The following is a 23,484-nucleotide window of genomic DNA, read 5'->3' as shown; positions in this document are numbered from 1 at the left end:
CCATCCGATTTTTGGCAAAATGTTGTTATACCTATTCCCAAGAATGCCGGTGCTGGCAAGTGTGAAAACTACTGCACCATTAGTTTAGTATCTCATGCCTGCAAAATTTTAACACGTATTATTTACTGAAGAATGGAAAGACAAGTTGAAACTGAATTGGGAGAATAACAATTTGGCTTCAGAAGAAATGTTGGAACACGTGAAGCAATCCTGACCTTACGTCTGACGTTAGAGGATCGAATTAAGATGGACAAGCCCACATACATGGCGTTCGTAGATCTTGAAAAGGCATTCAATAATGTTGATTGGACCAAGCTATTTGAGATTCTGAAGGTGATCGGGATCAAATACCGAGAACGAAGAATTATCTACAATCTGTATATAAATCAGTCTGCAGTGATAAGAATCGAGGGCTTTGAAAACGAAGCAGCAATCCAGAAAGGAGTGAGGCAAGGCTGCAGTTTGTCCCCCCTTCTTTTCAATGTTTACATAGAACAGGCAGTAAAGGAAATCAAAGAGGAATTTGGAAAGGGAATCACAATCCAAGGAGAGGAAATTAAAACCTTGAGATTTGCTGATGATATTGTTATTTTATCTGAGACTGCAGAAGATCTGGAGAAATTGCTGAATGGTATGGATTGAGTCTTGGGTAAGGAGTACAAAATGAAAATAAATAAGTCCAAAACAAAAGTAATGGAGTGCAGTCGAACGAAGTTAGGTGATGCAGGAAATATTAGATTATGAAATGAAGTATTAAAGGAAGTAGATGAACATTGTTACTTGGGTAGTAAAATAACTGACGATGGCAGAAGTAAGGAGGACATAAAATGCAGATTAGCACTCGCAAAGAAGGCCTTTCTTAAGAAAATAAATTTGATCACTTCGAACGTTGATATAGGAATTAGAAAGACGTTTTTGAAGACTTCATCTGGAGCATGGCATTGTATGGAAGTGAAACGTTGACGATAACTTGCTCAGAAAGAAAGAGAATAGAAGCTTTTGAAATGTGGTGTTACAGAAGAATGCTGAAAGTGAGATGGATAGATCGAATCACGAATGAAGAGATACTGAATCAAAGTGGTGAGAGGAGATCGATTTGGCTAAATTTGACCAGAAGAGGAAATAGAATGATAGGACACATCTTAAGACACCCAGGGCTTGTGCCGTTGGTTTTTGAATGAAGTGTAGGCAGTAAGAATGGTAGGGGTAGACCAAGCAGATTGAAGCAAATGTAGGATGCAGCAGTTACGTAGAAATGGCAAGGTTAGCACAGGATAGGGTGGCATGGAGAGTTGCATCAAACCAATCTATGGACTGATGACTCAAACAACACATCACTGATTATTTTGATTGTTCCCTGTTGGGCTGTTCGAGTACATAATTATCTTTGATGTCATACGAACACATAATGTGATGAGGTAAATATTTAATTTTTTTAGTCTATTGCAAAAATCCACAGAATTTTTTTATGGGTGATTTATTGTAAATGCTGTTTTCCTTTAAAAATCCATTTATGAATTGTGACATTGTGCAAGTAGGGCTGCTTGTAAAATTTATTAATGGTCTAATGGAGACTCTGGTCTTGTGTAATTTTTGTAACATTTTTGTGAGTCTTGTTAGTTTAATATGAATGGCTAATTTTTTAGTAGTACCGTGAGCTTGAGTTAAATGCTTGTCCTGGGATCTTTATTCCCTGTTTTGAAGAAATCATTCAGAAAAAATGCTTCAGTTTTTGTTTTATAATCTTTTTTGCCCATTATCGCAAAAGTCTTTTTTTATCTGCCTTAGTGACAATGATATAGTTTTGTTGTATTTTTTCCTGTAATTCTCTATTTTGTTTATTAATGTTTTTTTGAAAAATTGTCATTGGTACTGCTTACTAAAATGGTAAGTTTCCTTTTAATCTCATACCTTAGATCTTGTTCCTGCTTGATAGAGAGTTTTGAATATTGGATTCTATTTCCATAATACTTGTTAAAAGATCCTTTTCTTTAGAAGGATTGGGGAAGTTAAATTTAGGTCCTCTATTAAGGATATTGATTTCAGTTTCTAAAAACTGAATTTTTGATAGATCGTCTGTAAGAGGAAGCTTATCTTTCATTATTTTAAAATTCTTGGGTTGTGTTGTTTTATTGTTTTTATCTGTTGGTCTGGTATTTTTGAGACTCTTCAATTTGTTAGTAGTGTTCTGCTTTTTGGATAGAATATTTAACATTTTAATCAAAACATATATTTGGAAAGAATCCCACTGAGAAAAATGTTCACAAGGATTATACATGGCCCATTTTAAAATAAGAACCTGAGAAGTCCCCTGTTCTACACAATGATTTTTAAGGCTCCATTTTAATAACACCTGACAACCAGTGATGTATAAGGTTCCACAAGCTATATAATCTCTTCAAAGTCAAGATTCCTTATTACAAGTATGTTTTTTTATGTGTATTACAAGTGTGTGTTTTAATAAGGACTGCTATAAGCAAGAATATGTAGTTTTAGGTTTCATTGACTTTAATGTTTTCAATCATTTTATACTAGACAGGATAGCTCTCATTACTGTAGCAGCTGATGTCTGAATATTGGACGAAACATGTACCTCAAATAAAAAGTTAATGAGATAATAATAATAGATTATTTTGTGTATTGAATAGGTGGACCCTCAAGTATACTGGGTTATACATAGAGCTCAGTTGAGCAACTCATCTCCGTATTCCCAAGTCTTCCCACCCCAAGGAGTGCAACATTTTTGTAACACACTCTTTTGTTGGAAATCACCCAGAACAAGTTGTGTTGCTTTCCTTTAGATCTTTTCCAGTTCTTGAATAAGGTAATGCTAGTGAGGGTCCTGTACGCTGGAACATGCAACAGGCATACTTGAGAACAAGTAAATACAGTCAGATCCACTTTTGAGACACATCTGATATGGGAGACAGATAATTAATTTCGTGTGGCTATTTCCAGCCGAGTGCAGCCCTTGTAATGCAGACCCTTCGATGAGGGTGGGCGGCATCTGCCATGTGTAGGTAACTGCGTGCTATTGTGGTGGAGGATAGTGTGGTGTGCGAGTTGCAGCGTTGTTGGGGACAGTACAAACACCCAGCCCCCGGGCCATTGCAATTAACCAATGAAGGTTAAAATCCCCAACCCTCTGAACCGAAGGCCAGTACGCTGACCATTAAGCCAATGAGTCGATCGGGGGACAGGTGTTTAGTTGAGACAAATACAAAAAACAAACATACCAAAACAATTGTAGTTTCAGTACACTTAGGTGATACGGATTCATATCACATTGCGAGTGAAATGTTGCAAAAATGTTTGTCATGCAAAAAAATTGCTGTTTTGGACAAAATCAAAACCCAACTTGCCAACACCTCAGTTCAGGAACTTGCGAAAATCATGAGTGCCTCCAAAGTTCGATCTCACATTTGAAAGCGAATTAAGTGAACTTGCATAAAGAATGGAGTGGTGCAGAAAAGGACAGGTGGAAGGAAACATAAAAGAGAAGGTAAAAATCTGGAGGTTGGTGACTAGCATGATCAAAAACCTGGGAGGACATATATAGCAAGTGGAGATGCTATTCTCCCCTAGTTCGTAGGCATTACATTGTGCTTATCACATGTATAGCTTGCAGTGGTGTCGCTCATCAGCCTACAACACAGTCTGGAGAGAGGGACTGTTGCTCAAGTTTGTTCAAGTCATCCTTTGTCAGAAGCTAGCATGCTTACTAAACAACATGTTATCCAACCATCGACTTGCTGTATTTCTGAACGATGAAAGAAGCAGGTGGAGATCTCTAAATAATGGTTTACCTCAAGGGTCAGTATTATCTCCCATTCTATTCAATCTTTACATCCATGACCTGCCAAGAACAACTTCAAAGAAGATACAGTTTGCAGACGATATAGCTTTAATTACTCAGAGTAAGGATTTGGCACACTGTGAGGATGTACTTACAGAGAACCTAGCTACCATGTGTGACTATTTCCACAAATGGAGACTCCAGCCAAATCCTAGTAAAACGGAAGTAACAGCATTCCACTTGCATAACATGGAAGCTAATCGGAAGCTACATGTGGTTTTTAATGGAGCAGAAGTCTCCCACAGCTTCTTCCCAGAATATCTGGGTGTCGCGCTGGATCGATTCTTGTCGTTCAAACTGCATTGCCTGAATCTGTCAAAGAAGCTGAGTACAAGAGTAAATCTGCTGCATAAACTAGCGGGCAGCAACTGGAGTGCAGATTCAAACTGTCTTCGCACTGTTTCACTTTCCCTAGCATACTCGGCTGGTGAGTACTGCGCTCCTGTGTGGGGTACATTCGAGCAAGATTGACATACAGCTCAATGAAACCATGAGAGTTGTTACTGGTACAGTGAGGTCCACTCCTACTCAGTGGCTGCCTGTTTTAGCAAACATTGCTCCTCCAGATCTGAGGAGAAAAGCAGCGAAAGTACAGTTGCTCAAGAAGATCTTAGCACACAGAAACTCACTCTTGTTCAATGCCTTACGAGGTCCACCTGTGATGAGGTTAAAATCCCGGAATCCACTCTGGATTGATCTACACTCCCATGAAAAATTCATTGTAACAGCAGAATGGAGACAGCGATGGGAACAATGTCCACCCACGAATGTCTTTCTGATTAAAGACCCAACGAAGAAGTGCCAGGTTTCGATCTTCCTCGACATGTGTGGTCAAAACTCAACCGTTTCATAACAGGCCACGGCAGGTGCCAATATATGATGAAAAAGTGGGGATATTGTGAAAGTGCTGTGTGTGAGTGTGGTGCTCAGAAGTAGACATTGCTTCATGTTGTTGAGAGCTGTCCACTGTCAGCATTTAAGGACAGTTTACGGGCTCTGCATGAATTGACACCCAGTGCAGTGGACTGGTTGTTGATGCTGGACATTCTAGTTTATTACTTCTATATTTTAATTTATACGTTCATTGTATATTTTTACACATGCTTGTAAATGCCATACAATAATAATAATAATAATAATAATAATAATAATAATAATAGTGATGTCGCTACCAGCGTGCTAGCCGGCCAGTGTATTGGGAAGGTGCAGTATCCAACTGATGAACCCATGCCGCACTGGGGAGAAACACTGGTAATTTTTTATGATTGAATTTCCCGAATTTTATTTAGTTATATATTGCTTTTATCATTCTTACTAGTTCCTTCCCAATGCCCCTGTATATCAGGCTTTTCCAAACTTTTCATGTGGGAATGCTGTTGTATGCCTCTTCTAAGTCTATAATATCCTTTTCATATTCCCAGCTTTGTTCATGATCTGTCTCAGAATGAAAAATGGATATTACTGTTGACCTACCACTTCTGAATCCACATTTTTCTTCTTGTAATTGACTTCCCTCCTTTTCTCTAATTCTTCTTTCCAATATCCTTTTCATCATCTTGGCAACATGGGAGAGGATGGTGATTCCTCAATAGTTACAGCACAGTCTTATCTCCTTCCTTGAGTATTAGTATTATAACCCCTTTTCCCAATCCTTGGGCACTTCCTCTCTCCATACACACTTCAGTATTCTATAAGTCCACTGGAGTCCTGCTGGTCCTGCAGCTTTGATCATTGCTATGGCTGCTTCATCTATTCCCACAGCTTTACCCATTTTCATCTATTTAACTGCCCATTTCACCTCTGTCATTGTAATCTTGGTTCCTTCTGTTACTTCTTCTATTCCTGCTGCCTAGATACCTTCTCCACATGTCTGGTTTCTCACGTTCAGCAGTTCACTGAAATATTCTTTCCATCTGTTCATAATCTCTTCTGGTTTTGTCAATATTACTCCTTGTTTATTCTTTACAAATCCTGTGTTCACTGATTCATTCCTATAATTCCTTATAATACCAAATAATATTTTTCTCCCACAGTTCAAATCAGTCATCGATGATCTGCATTTAGGGCTGTCACCCAGGTGGCAGACTACCTACCATTTGTTTACCTAGCACTTTCTTAAACATATTTAAAGAACTTGGAAATGTATTGAATATTTTCCTTGATAATTTATTCTAATCCTCTACTCCTCATCCTATAAATGAATATTTGCCCCAATTTGTCCTTTTTGAATTCCAACTTAATCTTCATATTATGATCTTTCTTACAGTTAAAACCTCCACTCAAGCTTATTCCTGTACTTATGTCATTCCATGCCAACACTCCACTGACAACTCGAAACATACCACAAATTACATGTTAAAAAATAATTTTTGGATCCGTATTGAAAGTATTTGTATTAAATAACACTAGTATGTTTTTATTGTTTACCCACCTATTCAATACAATACAATCTTAAAAATTAGGACTTTATGTTTGTTGTTTAAAGGGGCCTAACATCTAAGGTCATTGGCCCCATTTAAGACTTTGTACTTATCAAAATTGTGAACATAAAATTAATACATTGGATGGTACATGTTTTGCATATCAGTAGTAGGCATCGTCAGCCATATTTTTACCTTAGGAATAGATCAGGTACCTGATTGGAAATGACTTATGAATACTGTTGAAAAATAACTAAGTTATGTCTTATAAAATGGATTAGAGATCCTTAAACAACTATTACAATATGCAATGTGGTATACTATTTGCTTAACAATGTTTGTGTTAATATTTGAATCTAAAAACATGACAATTATTTAAGAATTATGAAATAGGTGGTTGATTCATGATATTAAAAGATATTTAAATTTAAGAATTTCATCTTATATCCGTATTGAACTGAGAACGTAAGAGAGGTAACTTAAAGGGTCCACCTTTTCAATACAAATAAATGTTATAATGGTTTTGGCTAAAGATGACACTAAATAGCGTTGAAACTAGTCCCAAGGAAACATGTTGTAACTTAACCATTATAACATTTATTTGTATTGAAAAGGTGGACCGTTTAAGTTACCTCTCTTACATTAAAAGATATTACAAAAAAGTTAAAAATCGGAAAGCACATTCCAATTAATTGTTAAAATTGTTTAAAAACTTTAGGAATGTTGAGCATTAAACTTTCTTTTTGGCTGGTAATAGTCCTTGGTTCTTGAAGTTGATAAGTATTAATTTTTTTTTAAATGAATGTGCTTGTAAATTTGAAGAATTTTCATATGGCGTGGTTCTTTTTGAGATAATATTAGTTTGAATGCTGGATGCCGTAGGCCATATTAAAGTTTAGGTAGACGTCATTAGGCCATCTTCTTGGTGTGGTATTTGTGGGAAGAGTTTGTGATACGTGTGGCTCTTTGTTGTTGGACATGTTGAAGTAAGCGTACTAGTCGAAATGGAACGTTGTTTTAGTAAAAGTTGTTGTCAGTCAGTAGGTAACCAAGTGTGTAATGAAATTCCCTTCGACTGCTGAGATGTTAACTTAATATGTTGAGAAGTTTAGAGCTACATACTACTGTTATTTAATAAGTGGTATGTTCCGAGCTGTCTGTGGAGAGATGGCGTGGAATGACATCAGTAGACGAATAAGTTTGAGTGGTGGCTTCAAAAGTAGGAAAGATCACAATATGAAGATGGAATTCAAGATGACAAATTGGGGCACATATTTATTTATAGGGAGGGGAGTTAGGGATTGGAATACCTTACCAAGGGAGATGTTCACTACATTTCCAATTTCTTTGCAGTCATTTAAGAAAAGGCTAGGAAAACGAGATAGGGAATCTGCCACCTGGGCGACTGCCCTAAATGCAGATCAGTAGTGATTTGATTGATTGATTGATTGATTGATTGATTGATTGATTCATTCATTCATTCATTCATTCTCTCAACTCAAAGGTGGAGTGAGGACATTCTTAACTGACTGTCACATTGAGCTGGAAGTTTGTTTTACCCACAGTGTATGTTCATGTTTATCTATTTAACTGATTTGAAGAATGTGACTGTTTCATAGAATTAACCACAGGCTTAGTTTTCGAAGTTATACGTGATGGTATGTTGGTGCAGCCTTTGAAATGAATATATAAAACTATCAATGAAGGCTCGTTGATTGGTGAGTTAATTGTGAATACCTTCTTGTGTGAAAGGAGACTTCTTGTTTATCCTCTTAAAGCAAAATGCACTTACGTTGTATAGTATAAAATGCTAAATAATTAAAGTTTTCTATGAATTTAGAGAGCCCAAACAATTTTATGCTCCACCCCAAGATGGTAAAGCCGTATTCAAAGATGTGGTTAAGGTAATTTGATAAATATTTGTGAAATAAGGTGTTAGTCATACTAAAGCATAGTCCCGGCAAGATTTTGACTCACCAACAGTTTACTGTAGTGACCTCCAACAGATTGGTTAGTCCTGGCCATCTCAGCACTTTTATCTGTGATGCTTACTCCCATTTCACAACAAGTCTGAGGACCACTTACTAGGCCAGTCAGCCATTGCTAATGGTTTTCAAAGTAGGCTGTAACTGTAGAAAGCCATAGCAAGAACCACTATTCTAAAAAATAGATATGCTTGAGTAAAGTTTTATGCAGTTTGTTCTGTTGCCAGTGTTGCTCACAGAATTACCAATGTACCATCTATAATGAACTGAACTGTTCATGTAGTAAAATCTCTTTTCCCTGTGCTAAAATTTGTTCATCATTTGTTCTATTGCAGTGCAAAATTTAGATTTAGGATGTCTTTATGTTGAACACTGGCTGTATACAATTCCGTTCACCATGTACGAACTAGTCTTACAGCGACTAAATAAGGTTGTATTGAAGTTTAGCGCTGTTGTGATTCCTCGTCACGAGCTGGCAGCCCAAATCTTTCCAGCGGGTTCAGAATGTCCATACAAGGCGATGCCGTGTTTAGCAAATTTTATCCTTAAATTTTTTACCATTGACCATAGTTTGATGCTCCTTAACATTGGTATTATAACCTTTGTAAAGCATTTGCAATGCATTGTGCAGAAGTTTTAAGCCACACATGAAATTTTGTTGACTGTATTATTCATTATTGTCAGTGGCATGTTTCAGGGTTTCAGTTCAGTGACGTGGAAAGTTTGTTGCAAGCAACCTCTGTCTTGCCCCTCCTGTAACATAATGATGTGTTGTTGTTTGATGGCACAGTGGTGTATAAGTTGTGTTTGAGTGCTAAGTGTGTATGTCGGGAGCAGGTCAACTGGCGGGCAATCGATGGCGTTCCAAGTTTGGCCGACCCAGCAAACTTCCTCGCCTGGGAGATGTGGACCCCACGGGCTCGTATTGTCCTGTACCGGAGGACTGGCTTCTACGCAAGTACGGTACGGTGTGGTACTGTTTGTAAAAGTACTAACTATGTACCCCAATACCTTTCCAATATCACTGTGAGTTTGGGACTGAGAAGAAAGTTTACTATGGCTATTTTTTTGTCTATAAAGATTAAGCATTGAATTTATATTACTCATAGATCTCGGCTAACTTGCAGTGATATCAGGGAGGCATTACAAATGCATGTGCTGATGATGGTTTCTTGTTTGCATTGTTTGATTTTCAGGAACTAATATGGTGATTGGGAACTTGGTATATTCCTTGGCACTCTCTTTATGCGGTATTTTTAAGTTGTTTTGTGATATTCTCGGGAATAGTGCTTCCAGGCCAAGGTTGTCTACGCTGAGCTGCTCTGAGATTGTACCTTTCATTGTGTCAACTGTTTGAGTTTGTATTTTTCTCTGTATGTTTCAGTACTATTCGATTAAAACAAACAATCCAGTTGTCTGACAACTTGTTCTGGTTAATTATGTTGTTGATAATTCATAGCAAAATTGAGTCTCTCTCTTTTTTTTTTTTTTTTTTTTTTTCAGAGGTATATTTTTCAGATTTAGAAGTTATATAAATCAGCTAGGTTGGGACTTGTAATCTGTCCATTATGCACATTCTTTTCTTCCCCCCATTAACCAAAAACTTAACAGATACGAGTTTAATATTAGCTGTCTAGTATTCATCAGGTTAATTGATATGCGTATGTAGTTACTTTCTACTCAACAGCACCTGGTATTCTAATTCTGGAAGGTAGCATATTACAATGTTTTGCAATGGTGTGGCTGAAGGAGTTTTCTCCCCTTTAACAAGAAAGTGTAAATCTGTTCTGGTTGGTTTTTTATTTTTCTGCACATCATGTATAGCTCATTTAAAACTCTAACTTCGTGGAATCTTTCTTTGTGTGTGTTTTAATTCTTGGGTATTTTCAAGAATAAGGTTGCTATCATATTTCAAATTGCCATCTCTTTCTTTCTCCATTATGAAATAATGTATCTTCATTACAATTTACATATGTTGTTGAAATTTCATTGAAATTTGTACAAACAAATGTACAGGACTTCAAAAAATAGCACTGGTGGAGAGAATTATGAAAAGGAGGACCCACGCATTTAGCAGGATAATTTTGGATAAAATCCTGGTCCATGTTCCATCGGAAAGTTTATTTCCGGTCTCTGAAAAGTGTAGCCTATTCAGGGCTGTACTTTTTTACGAGAATCCGCGCATTCTATTTGATGAACCTGCAGATTGTCTGTTCCCCTGCAGCCTAACTTCCACTCCAGAAGTCTTGACGGAAGCATTTCTAAGCTGAATTTGTTCCATTCCCGGCCATGTGCCTCCCTTAGAGGGGTCCATTGCCTAAGGCTTCGAACTTCTAAGGGCTCTTTTCATGTACGAAACCCAGAAGTCCGTGGGCAAGTCCATGGACAAAACATCCCTTCACTTTACTGAAGTGCCGCTACAAGGAACTGAATGGTTTTGCATTTTCTGTACTTTTTTGGAAATTGGCAAGTGATAGCTTAATTGGGCTCAAGGTTCTATGTATATTCATGAAACTAGATTTTGTTTCTCCGTGAACCTTAGACAGTCAGGATTTCACTTCAATAAAGTGCTGACTAAACATATTGCCATTTTTAAAAATATCATCCTCCTTAGGACAGAGTATTTCCTGGGATTTGTTGTAATAATTGATATCTATGAATGCTTCTGTACTGTGATGAACTCAGCCTGTAGAGAAGCGCTACTGGTTTAGCGCTCACTTATAAAGCTCAAGATTGCAGAATCGAATCCTGATGCAGTTGGTCAGCATGTATTAATGCTTAAATTTGATGACTTCTCTTCGTAGATTTAGTGGAACGCTGAAGAACCCATTTTCAGGACAAGATTGCAGTTCTTCGACATCATTTCAGACCGATAGAAGTTAAGATATGTTAAGCAATAATAATAATAATCTTAATCAGGAGAGGGGGCATAACATTCAATGCAGGTAAAACCGGGCATTCGAGGGGACCCACAGCCTCCTCGAAAATAAATAAAAATGAATAAATAAAGACTAATGTCACTCTGTTCAGAAATGGTCAGGTCGGATTAGTCAAATAGTTTGATTTTACAATTTGTACATAGAGAATTGCCATGTGATTGCATCTAGCAGCAGTTGTTTTGGTTGTGTTGAACGTAACACAGCAACAGCTGTAAACAATGCTTGCCCTTGCCATCTCTTGTAATACTGCAGCACGCTCCTCACAACAGAGCTGCACCAAATTATTTAAAAATAATTACAGGAATGAAAATGGATACAAAATATATTTTAGTTATACGTTACTTTCTTGATGTATAGTGTACCTGAGATCATACAACTACGCAAAAATTTTGCTTAACATGTAACTTTAGCTTTCGTCACATACAGTACGGTAGTGGTGATTGATATTACATTTTAATTCCATTTTAGCCGGCTGAAACTAAGCATTATATGAATTACTAAAGAAAACAATTTGTGCAAGCCCTGTTGTCTTATCAGCTAATTCTTTTCCCTGTTTTGTTTAGTTATAAACAATAGTACATTATGCAACAAGCCCATAATAGCAATAATTAAGACACGAATATGTTTATAAAACGACTGAAGCAGGTTTTATAATTTCTATACGAGTGTCTTAATTGCCATTATAGGCGAGTTTCGTACGACTGTTTATGCTCGATGATAATTATAACTCTATTTTTTAAATATTCATAAATTTCTGTTGAGATGTCGCTTGACAGTTGAGTTTACTGAACAGAGCGTAGAGCGCATGCGCTGGGTTATTGATTTTCCATAAGTGGATCAGAGACCTTCACAATGTCATGTTTTCAAAGCTTTGGTAGAAGGTTATCATAACCTAGCTTTATTTCAAATACAAATTGTTTATTGTATAGTTGGTGAAGTGAATTTGCGGGAATGTGCCGTGGTTGAGCACAGGTGCAATGTTATCGTTACCTAATTTGTTAAACAGTTGTATCATTATGAAAATCTGAACTCCGATTGGTGGAGAACCGGTATCATAATGGAATTTGAACTATAATGAGCCTCATTAAGATTCAGTTTTCTGGCATACAATAATTATATTTTGGCATCGTCGAGCATAAAAGTATTAACGGAAATACGCACAGAATGTCGTTCGTCGCTTAGTATAGCGACATATCAAGTACCGGTACGGTAGTGGGACTTTGCCTGTGCTGTGAGGAACAGTAGCAGGAGGCTTTTTTCAAGGTAATGGACATTGAGGTATGATTCACCCGTGCATATTCCTCAGTCTACTATCAAAGGGTAGGAAGGGTCCACCTATTCCTACCCTTTGATAGTGATCAGTTGTCAATACAGACCATAATGAAATTCATAACTCACGATTCCTCAGTCTAGCAATCTCTTCAGTGTCTGACAGTTTCTCAATGTGTATATCCCCCTTTGCTGGCAAGATGTAGTGTTTACAGTGCACTATGTCTTCTGGTGTGGGCTAGAATAAATTTGTTACTTTCATTGACCTGTCTCAGTCTTATCTTTGGCTTTGACAATGTGAAAGTGGCTGAGGTATGAGTGATGCTAGTAATGGCATTCCTTACGCAGCCAGTCCCTGCCATGAATGGCGTGAAAATGTCGTTCATAGGGTCGGATAATGCACGCATTTCAGTGGGCTTGGTAGACTGATAGGCAATAATATCTTATGGCTCAGTGAGGAAAGCAACGGGAAACTACCTCACTCCTCATTTCCCTAGTATGCCTCTTCAGTGACACCTAGGCCATCTATGACAGCTAATGGTGGACGTGTTGAGGATCCAACCAGCCTTCAGGCTGAATACCCAACATACATACTCATACAGTTAAAAATATTAAATGATTTTTAATTGTATAATCACGCCGTACTTATATTTAATGGTAATACATGTGTAATATTGTTCCTTTGCTACAAGTTTTATTGTATAGTATTGAATCAAGTCCGCCTCTGTGGTGTAGTGGTTAGTGTGATTAGCTGCCATCCCCGGAGGCCCGGATTCGATTTTCGGCTCTGCCACGAAATCACAAAAGTGGTACGATGGCTGGTCCACTCAGCGTCAGGAGGTCAAATGAGTAGAGGGGATTCGATTCCCACCTCATCCATACACGAAGTAGTTTTCCGTGGTTTTCCACTTCTTCTCCAGGCGAATGCCGGGATGGTACCTAACTTACGGCTACGACCGCTTCCTTCCCCTCTTCCTTGTCTATCCTTTCCGATCTTTCTATCCCACCACAAGGCCCCTGTTCAGAATAGGAGGTGAGTCTGCCTGGGCGAGGCACTGGTCCTCCTTCCCAGTTGTATTCCCACCCAATGCTTCACGCTCCTATTAAATGTAATGACAAACATAAGTACGGCTCGCTTGAGACAGTAGAGGTGGGATCCCTCGTTGAGACCGAGGGATAAACCAACCCTGGAGGGTAAACAGATTAAGAAAGTAAGCATTGAATCAAAATCTCAAAAACTATTTTTACGACACTTAAGTTGGTAAAATGTCAACCCTTACCTCTCTGTGGAAATTAGCTCAGAGAGCATTTACAACACTTATCATTTTGTAACTTTTTAGAAACATCATATATATATATCCCACAAACCCGGGTACTTTTTGTTGTCTGTGCATTTTCGCTCACCACTTCTAATTCCCAATCTCCGTTACTTATCACACATTTATTCGACAGAAATGTATAATGTCACTAAAAAGTTGGTGTAGTAACAGTCAACGCAGTTTCGAACGAACTCTCTTTGCGCGAAGTTTTCTTTTAACAAACTGGAAGTCTGTCTTTTAAAAGCTTGTGCAGTGTAATTAAACTGAAAGGGTTGCCATTAGTGGGTCATCTTTTCCCCTTTGCATTAGGACGTTAATCAGTACTATAGAATTTAATTCATTCTGCAATGTAACAAACTATAACAACATGCTTATATTTTGCATTTATTGCCGATTCAGGATGATCAGTAATTATTTAAACTTACAAGAAGGTTTTAGGTCAACATATGGCACCTCGAAGAATGTTTAGATCTTTTCTTAAACGTATGCATCTATTCTTTATCGTCAGACTGATAAAAATCCACAAGTGACAACGTAAAATTTATAAACTTCCCTTACAAGTGGTTAAATTTGCTAAATATATATCTTTCATGGCCAAACAAACGGACCGGCAGTTGTTGGCGATTAAGGAAGGGTATGGAGGTATTTATAAATGTGAGTCTTGTTTCCGAGATACTTGCAGGAACACAATACAGAACTCTGATAATTACGAGAAAGTATTTCCTGGCGTGTCTCAGGCCCAAGGAACGCACCAGCCTTCACACTTGGGGTCTACAGTAGAGCTGGGAACGGTAGGAGCGGAGCGGAGCAGTTGTTTTCGCTCGACCTCCGGTAGTCCTCCGATTGAATTCAAGGGCGGAAAATTCAAATGCTTTCATGTGGGCAATGTTGTAACGGTGCTCTTAGGAGGAATTACAATTTACATTTCATTACTAATTCCACAGATGCATGTGTTCACCTACGTTTGTCATTCAAATGCTGTAGTCGTTTCAAGATCACCGCATTATTTGTTACGCTATGAACAACAGATTTTGATCTGCTGACATTCAGTTTGCAATAGGTGCAGGTGTATAGAATACTGTAGATTGAATATTGGCACATATTATACCATTGCAAATGCATTTACAATATTATTAATAGTAAAACAGTTTAAGCAATAAGTATATTCCAGTGCATGTAAACATGTATTATATACGATGCTCTTACATTGTGTTATACGTGTAGCTCATTTATTACAGAAGAGTACGTCCGGCTCCGTGTCTGAATGGTTACCGTGCTGGCCTTTGGTCACAGGGGTCCCAGGTTCGATTCCCGGCAGGATCGGGAATGTTAATTTTAATTGGTTAATTTCGCTGGTACTGGAGCTGGGTGTATGTGTCGTCTTCATAATCATTTCATCCTCATCACGACGCGCAGGTCGCCTAAGGGTGTCAAATCAAAAGACCTGCATCTGGTGAGCCGAACTTGTCCTCGGACACTCCCGGCACTAAAAGCCATACGCCATTTCATTTTTAATGAAGAGTACGAACTGATTGGTATTGGTTATATGCTGTACCGGGCTGAGTAGTTCAGACGGTGAGCTCTGGCGTTCTGAGCTCAAGTCTGCGGTTTCAATTCCGACTTTGCTCGGCGGTACTTGAAGATGCTGACATACGAGAGTCGCATGTCGGCAGGTGTACCGGCAAATGAAAGAACTCCTGTGGGACAAAATACCGCCACCTTAACGTCGCAGAAAACCACAGAAGTGGTTATGGGAGTACAATAATAATAATAATAATAATAATAATAATAATAATAATAATAAACTTTCTATCAATTTACCCTCCAGGGTTGGGTGTTCCCTCGTTCGCAGAGAGGATCCTACCTATACCGCCTCAAGGACAGTGTCATGGAGCGTGAGACTTTCGGTCGGGGATACTTTTTTGTTTTGTTTTACGTCGCACCGACACAGATAGGTCTTATGGCGACGATGGGATAGGGAAAGTGTGGGAGTGGGAAGGAAGCGCCCGTGGCCTTAACTAAGATACACCCCCAGCATATGCCTGGTGTGAAAATGGGAAAGCACGGAAAACCAACTTCAGGGCTGCCGACAGTGGGATTCGAACCCACTATCTCCCGGTTGAAAGTGGGTTCGGACCCCACTGTCGGCAGTCCTGAAGATGGTTTTACGTCGTTTTCCATTTTCACGTCTAGAAATTGCCCTCCTTAGTCGTTCCTATCACATCGTCGCCATAAGACGGCATGACGTAAAGCAAATTGTTACAAAAGTAATCGACAAATGAAACACGAACGATAAATGAGAATGTGTATATTTCATATATTCGCCTTCGTCATACTTATAAAGCAGTATTTACTATGTCGCTAGCACATCCGTTGCGCACCACGGATGGAACGGCAAGGGAGCACACATTCAATACTGTTCCTCCATCCTCCGCTCGCCGACCGAACCACCGATTGGTTTCCAAGCAACAGTTTACTACCAAAGAATACCGGAGGGAGCGCTGCACTCGCACTACCGATTGCAATCATAGGAGCAACTGCTCCGTTCCCAGCTCTACGTCCAATGACGAACCGATGCAATCTCAGATGAGACTGTGGAACATGACATAGCTAAGACGAAGACAGACTGTCTAGAGCTGAGAACGGTAGGAGCGGAGCGGAGCAGAGCAATTGTTTTCGCTCTTCCTCTGGCGACCTCCGATAGTCCTCCGATTGAATTCACTGGCGGAAAATTCAAATACTTTAATGTGGGTAATGTAGCAATGGTGATCTTGGGTGGAATTACAATTTAGGCTTCAGTATCAATTCCACAGATGCAAGTGTCTTTCTACGTTTGTCATTCAAGTGCTGCAGTCGTTTCAAGATTGCCTCATTATTTTGTTACGCTGTGAATAACAGATTTTGATCTGTTGAAATTCAGTTTTCGTCCGCCTCTGTGGTGTAGTGGTTAGTGTGATTAGCTGCCACCCCCGGAGGCCCGGGTTCGATTCCCGGGTCTGCCACGAAATGTGAAAAGTGGTACGAGGGCTGGAACGGGGTCCGCTCAGCCTCGGGAGGTCCACTGAGTAGAGGTGGGTTCGATTCCCACCTCAGCCATCCTGGACGTGGTTTTCCGTGGTTTCCCAGTTCGCCTCCAGGCAAATGTCGGGATGATACCTAAGTTAAGGCCACGGCCGCTTCCTTCCCTCTTCCTTGTCTATCCCTTCCGATCTTCCCATCCACCCGTAAGGCCCCTGTTCAGCGTAGCAGGTGAGGCCGCCTGGCGAGGTACTGGTCATCCTCCCCAGTTGTATCCCCCGCCCCAGAGTCTGAAGCTCCAGGGCACTGCCCTTGAGGCGGTAGAGGTGGGATCCCTCGATGAGTCCGAGGGAAAAACCAACCCTGGAGGGTAAGCAGATTAAGAAAGAAAGCTCATTTATTACTGAAGAGAATGAAGTGATTGGAATTGTTTATATGCTGTACCCGGCTGAGTAGTTCAGACGGTAGAGCGCTGGCTAGTGGCTGGGACGGAGCGGTGCAGTTGTTGTGACGTCATCATCCGGTTGTACCGAGTAAACCAGTAAACTACCGAGTGAATGTACTGTAGCGGCATGACAACGTAAAGGTATTTCACCCGCATATTCAATGCCCTTTTTTCACAACATAACTGTTTCGCTTAATACAACAATGTTGTTTTCTTCTGCTGAAGCCGACTACCACCCGTCGCGTAAATGCGGCCGAAAAACGTGCATTTTGCTGATGTTTATCATCGGTAATTTCAAAGAAATGCCATGCATCAGACGGCCTTCGTGGCATTTGTGGTACAAATTTCTGTACAAATTTATTAAATGCCTTTAAATATTTTAAAACACGAATACCAGCTAAAAATGGGATTAAATATCAAACCAATACCACAATTATTTTCTAATATACTTTGCATTACCTACACAACACAACAAGCAGAGGAAATATAGACGCAAATTTAATACGCACAGACTGAATACAGGTACAATACACTTACAAGGGGAGGCCATGACGTTCGGATCACGGACTACCTTCCAACTTTGTACACATAATGTGCAAGTAGTACGGCGTACTACTAAGGCGTTCTCGAGAAAATCGCAAGATAACTTTTCGCGTCGAATATGTACCGGTTCTTTGGGTTCGCGAACACGAAACGGCGGTGGTCGAGTGGTTAGCGTTCAAGCTCCGAAAGCGCTGTTTCACTGGATCGAGTCCCACTTCTCGCGTTGTTTTCCAACACTGGTTATTTTCTTCAAAATACTATTTGTTCGGGGCGTCGACCCATGTGGATCTTTTGCCCCTACAGGCACCATATTGTATGAACCTGCGTGTAATTGGAATGGCGGTAGTGTGGAATGTTATGTGTGAGGAAAGAAAGATTAAGGACGTCACAAACACCCAGTTCCCAGGACTGGGATAGTATTCATTACAATTAAAAAACCGCGGCCCGGCTGGGTATCGAACCCGGGGCCACCGGGCGACAGGCGGGCGCGTTGGCCCCAACACCGCGGGGACGTACGAGAGTAGTTATAGTCTATCATGTATATTACACTTCAAAGGTAATATAATGAAACAGGTCTATTCTATTTGCATGGACTTTTATCGGAAATATATATATATTATTAAACGTTAACGATAAATGCGAATGTATATATTTCATATATTCGCCTTCTTCATACTTATAAAGCAGTATTTACTACGTCGCTACCACATCCGTTGCGCTCCACTACTGGAAGTGCAAGCGAGCACACATTCAGTACTGTTGCTCCGTCCTCCGCTCGCCCTCCGAAACCACCGATTGGTTTCCAAGCAACAGTTGACTACCGGAGAATACCGGAGGGAGCTCTGCACTCGCACTACCGATTGCAATCATAGGAGCAACAGCTCCGTTCCCAGCTCTACTCTACAGTCATTGGACTATATATACAGTAGTAGGGTCCTGCACTCATTCACCTCCGCGTACCTCAAGGCCAAGAACAAATGGAAACGAGAAGGGATCGGAAACAACATTTTTATATATAAAAAGGTAGCATTCCATCTGATGAGCCCACTGCTATACTGGGGCGAAACGCTGGTAATTTCATGATTGAAAAAGCCTAAAGACTTAAAGAGCTTAATTGTTTTTAACATTTATATAACGTTCTACCTCAGTACAGAATTATCATCCCAAGCAGTTCTGTGCAAGAAAAATGTAAACAGTGAAACCGCCAAAAAGTGTGTTCTTATTTCAGCTAGTGAATGAATTTGGAAAAGGCATGCTTTCAACAGACGGGTGTGTTTTATTTTTAATATTGTGCAAGGTTAAAGTGAGTGCGGAAAGGAAGGTTGTTGTACAACAGCACATTAAGCGAGAAAGACATCCGAAAGCTATAACGAGTGCGAAGAACATGTGTTCCCCGGTTCTTCGGGGGCAAAGTATTAGCACTACATCCACCAAATCATTATGCCCATATTTGTATACCCTTCCAAGTAAATTAGGAGATAATTATTTCTGTAAAAACAACAGCTGTGCAGTAAATAGGAAAAGGGACATATTGTAAAACCGTTGTTAGAGTGTCAGCAGAATTCAGTTTGGTATAGTATTTTAAAGACGTTTTTACTTATTTTATAGCACTTTACCGTAAACTTAAGGGCATTTTATTGATCCTTTTCAGTGATTTTTAGGCCATCAACATCCGCCCCCTAGTTATTATTCACACAGTATAATACTTGCCGTGAAGTAGGTGGTTCATTCCGTAAAAAGAATTCGTGAATTTTCCTTATAATTCCATTTCTTTACTATATCGCCGTACTCTTCGACCCTTTGAGATTGTTTACGTTCCTTTTCCAGCTTTGTTAATTTCTAAACTCTGTCCGCACGGATGGATCTAACTGGCTGCTACACCACACAACTCTGCACATAGTTTCTCTACGTCTACTGCTAAACCTGGATTGTTGTTGTTTAAGTCATCAGTCCATAGACTGGTTTGATGCAACTCTTCATGCCACCCTATCCTGTACTAACCTTGTCATTTCTACGTAACTACTGCATCCTATATCTGCTCTAATCTGCTTGTCATATTCATACCTTGGTCCACCCCTACCGTTCTTACCACCTACACTTCCTTCAAAAACCAACTGAACAAGTCCTGGGTGTCTTGGGATGTGTCCTATCATTCTAATCTCTTCTTCTCGTCAAATTTAGCCAATTCGATTCAGTATCTCTTCATCTGTGATTCGATCTATCTATCTCACCTTCAGCATTCTTCTGTAACACCATATTTCAAAAGCTTCTATTCTCTTTCTTTCTGAGCTAGTTATCGTCCATGTTTCACTTCCATACAATGCCACGCTCCACACGAAAGTCTTCAAAAACATCTTTCTAATTTCTATATCAATGTTTGAAGTGAGCTAATTTCTTTTCTTAAGAAAGTTCTTCCTTGCTTGTGCTAATCTGCATTTTATGTTCTCCTTACTTCTGCCATCGTTAGTTATTTTACTACCCAAGTAACAATATTCATTTACTTCCTTTAAGACTTCATTTCATAATTTGATATTTCCTGCATCACCTGCCTTCATTCGACTGCACTCCATTACTTTTGTTTTGGACTTATTTATTTTCATCTTGTACTCCTTACCCAAGACCTCGTCCATACCATTCAGCAGCTTCTCGAGATCTTCTACAGTCTCAGATAAAATAACATTATCATCGGCAAATCTCAAGGTTTTGATTTCCTCTCCTTGGATTGTGATTCCCTTTCCAAATTCCTCTTTGATTTCCTTTACTGCCTGTTCTATGTAAACATTGTAAAGAAGGGGGACAAATTGCAGCCTTGCCTCACTCCTTTCTGGATTGCTGCTTCTTTTTCAAAGCCCTCGATTCTTATCACTGGAGACTGATTTTTATACAGACTGTAGATAGTTCTTCGTTCTCGGTATCTGATCCCAATCACCTTCAGAGTCTTAAATAGCTTGGTCCAATCAACATTAATAATGTTATTTGTTTTACGTCCCACTAACTACTTTTTAAGGTCTTCGGAGACGCCGAGGTACCGGAATTTAGTCCCGCAGGAGTTCTTTTACGTGCCAGTAAATCTACCGACACGGGGCTGTTGTATTTGAGCACCTTCAGATACCACCGGACTGAGCCAGGATCGAACCTGCCAAGTTGGGGTTAGAAGGCCAGCGCCTTAACCGTCTGAGCCACTCAGCCCGGCCCAATCAACATTATCGAATGCCTTTCTAGATGTACGAATGCCATGTACGTGGGCTTGTCCTTCTTGATTCGATCCTTTAAGATCAGACGTCAAGTCAGGATTGCTTCACGTGTTCCTACAATTCTTCTGAAGCCAAATTGATCTTCTCCCAACTCATCTTCAACTCGTTTTTGCATTCTTCTGTAAATAATACGTGTTAAAATTTTGCAGGCATGAGATACTAAACCAATGGTGAGATAGTTTTCACACCTCTCAGCACCGGCTAGTTTTCACACCTCTCAGCACCGGCTTTCTTGGGAATAGGTATAACAACGTTCTGCCGAAAATCGGATGGGACTTCTCCTGTCTCATACATCTTACACACTAAATGGAATGGCCTTGCCATGCTGGTTTCTCCTAAGGCAGTCGGTAATTCAGAGGGAATGTCATCAATTCCAGGTGCCTTGTTCCTATTTAGGTCGCTCACAGCTCTGTCAATCTCTGACCTCAAAATTGGGTCTCCCATTTCATCAGCATCAACAGCCTCTTCTTCTTCCAGAACAAAATTATCTACATCTTCACCTTGACACAACTGTTGGATATGTTCCTGCCATCTTTCTGCTTTGTCTTCTTTCCTTAGAAGTGACTTTCCATCTGAGCTTTTAATATTCATACACCTAGATTTCCTTTCTCCAAAGGTTTCCTTGATTTTCCTGTATGTAACATCTACCTTTCCTAGGACCATACAACCTTCGACATCCTTGCACTTCTCCTTCAGCCAGTCTTCCTTAGCTACCTTGCACTTTGTATCCACTTCATTCTTTAATCGCATGTATTCTTTTCTGCCCTCTTCATTTCTAGCATTCTTGTATTTTCGTCGTTCATCAATCAAGTCTAGTATCTCCTGAGTTATCCACTGATCCTTAGTTGATCTTTTCTTCCTTCCTAACATTTCTTCAGCAGCCCTGCTGACTTCATTTTTCATGACTCTCCACCCTTCCTCTATTGTGTTTCCTTCAGCCTTTTCATTTAGTCCTTTTGCGGCATGTTCCTTGAAACAATCACTCATGCTCTTTTCTTTGAACTTGTCTAGATCCCATCTTTTTGCATTCTTTCCTTTCTTCAATTTCTTCAGCTTCAGATGGCATTTCATGACCAAGAAGTTGTGGTCAGAGCCCACGTCTGCTCCTGGGAAAGTTTTGCAACCCAACACCTGGTTTCTGAATCTCTCTGCCTAATCATAATGAAGTCTATTTGATACCTTCCAGTACCTTCCAGTGTCTCCAGGTCTCGTCCACATATAAAGCCGTCGTTTGTGGTGTTTGAACCAAGTATTGGCAAGGACGAAATTATGATGTGTGCAGAATTCAACCGGCCGACTTCCTCTTTCGTTCCTTTGTCCCAATCCGAATTCTCCTACTGTATTACCTTCTCTTCCTTGGCCTACCACTGCATTCCAGTCTCCCATCACAATTAGATTCTCATCACCTTTTACATATTGTTTTAAATCGTCTATCTCTTCATATGTTCTTTCGATTTTCTCATCATCCGCTGAACTTGTAGGCATATAGGCCTGCACTATTGTGGTGGGCATTGGTTTGGTGTCTATCTTGACGACAATAATACTTTCACTATGGTCGTAGTAGCTTACCCGCTGCCCTATTTTCTTATTCATTATTAAACCAACTCCTGCATTTCCTCTGTTTGATTTTTTGTGTTGATAATTCGGTAGTCCCCTGACCAAACATCCTGTTCTTCCTGCCAACATACTTCACTTACACTAACTACATCTAACTTTAGTCTATCCATCTCCCTTTTCAGATTCTCTAATCTACCACAACGATTCAAACTTCTAACATTCCACGCTCCGACTCGCAGAATGTCAGTATCCATCTTTCTGATGATCGCCCCCTCTCGTGTAGTCCCCACCCGGAGATCCGAATGGGGGTCTAGTTTACCTCCGGAATATTTTACCCGGGAGGAAGCCATCATCAGTACATCATTCATACAGAGAGAGCTGCATGTCCTCGGGAGTTAGTTACGGCTGTAGTTTCCCGTTGCTTTCAGCCGTGTAGCAGTAACAACACAGCTAAGCCATGTTGAGTAGTATTACAAGGCCATATCAGTCAATCATCTAGACTGCCGCCCTTGCAACTTCCGAAAGGCTGCTACCCCCCTTTCGATGAACCTGGATTAGGTTCACTTAATTTATCGAACACATTCACAGTAAATTGCCTATGGTCACTTCTGAGCGGATTTCCTCTTACGTGCTTCACAACATGCGATGGTCCGACCCCTTGCTCCATTTCTCCCACAATGAATACCGACACACTAACTGCCGATGCGAGATGCGATACCTTAACTCCGCATTGTAAAACTCGGGGCTTGCCCGCACTGCGAGGAGATTACCACGCCTTTTGCCTTCATTTCTCGTTTTTTAATCAGCATTTTAGAAACAAGTGCAAATGTATGTAATATATATTATTAACATATTTTAATTTGATTACATGCCCTTCCA

At 39.9% G+C, this 23,484-nt stretch overlaps 1 protein-coding gene across 4 annotated transcripts in view; it reads left to right on the top strand.

The window, feature by feature from the left end:
- The window catches only part of LOC136864599 (transmembrane protein 65), a 392,659-nt gene that overhangs the window by 76,748 nt on the left and 292,427 nt on the right, over window positions 1–23,484 (top strand). For all 4 annotated transcript variants that reach the window (XM_067141817.2, XM_067141814.2, XM_067141816.2 and 1 more), the window contains exon 2: window positions 9,099–9,224. In XM_067141817.2, coding sequence (XP_066997918.1) covers window positions 9,099–9,224 — 126 coding nt within the window. The remainder of the gene's footprint in view (window positions 1–9,098; window positions 9,225–23,484) is intronic.

This window comes from Anabrus simplex, chromosome 2, assembly GCF_040414725.1.
Source record: "Anabrus simplex isolate iqAnaSimp1 chromosome 2, ASM4041472v1, whole genome shotgun sequence".
Lineage (NCBI taxonomy): Eukaryota > Metazoa > Arthropoda > Insecta > Orthoptera > Tettigoniidae > Anabrus > Anabrus simplex.
This window is presented reverse-complemented; position numbering and strand designations above follow the sequence as displayed.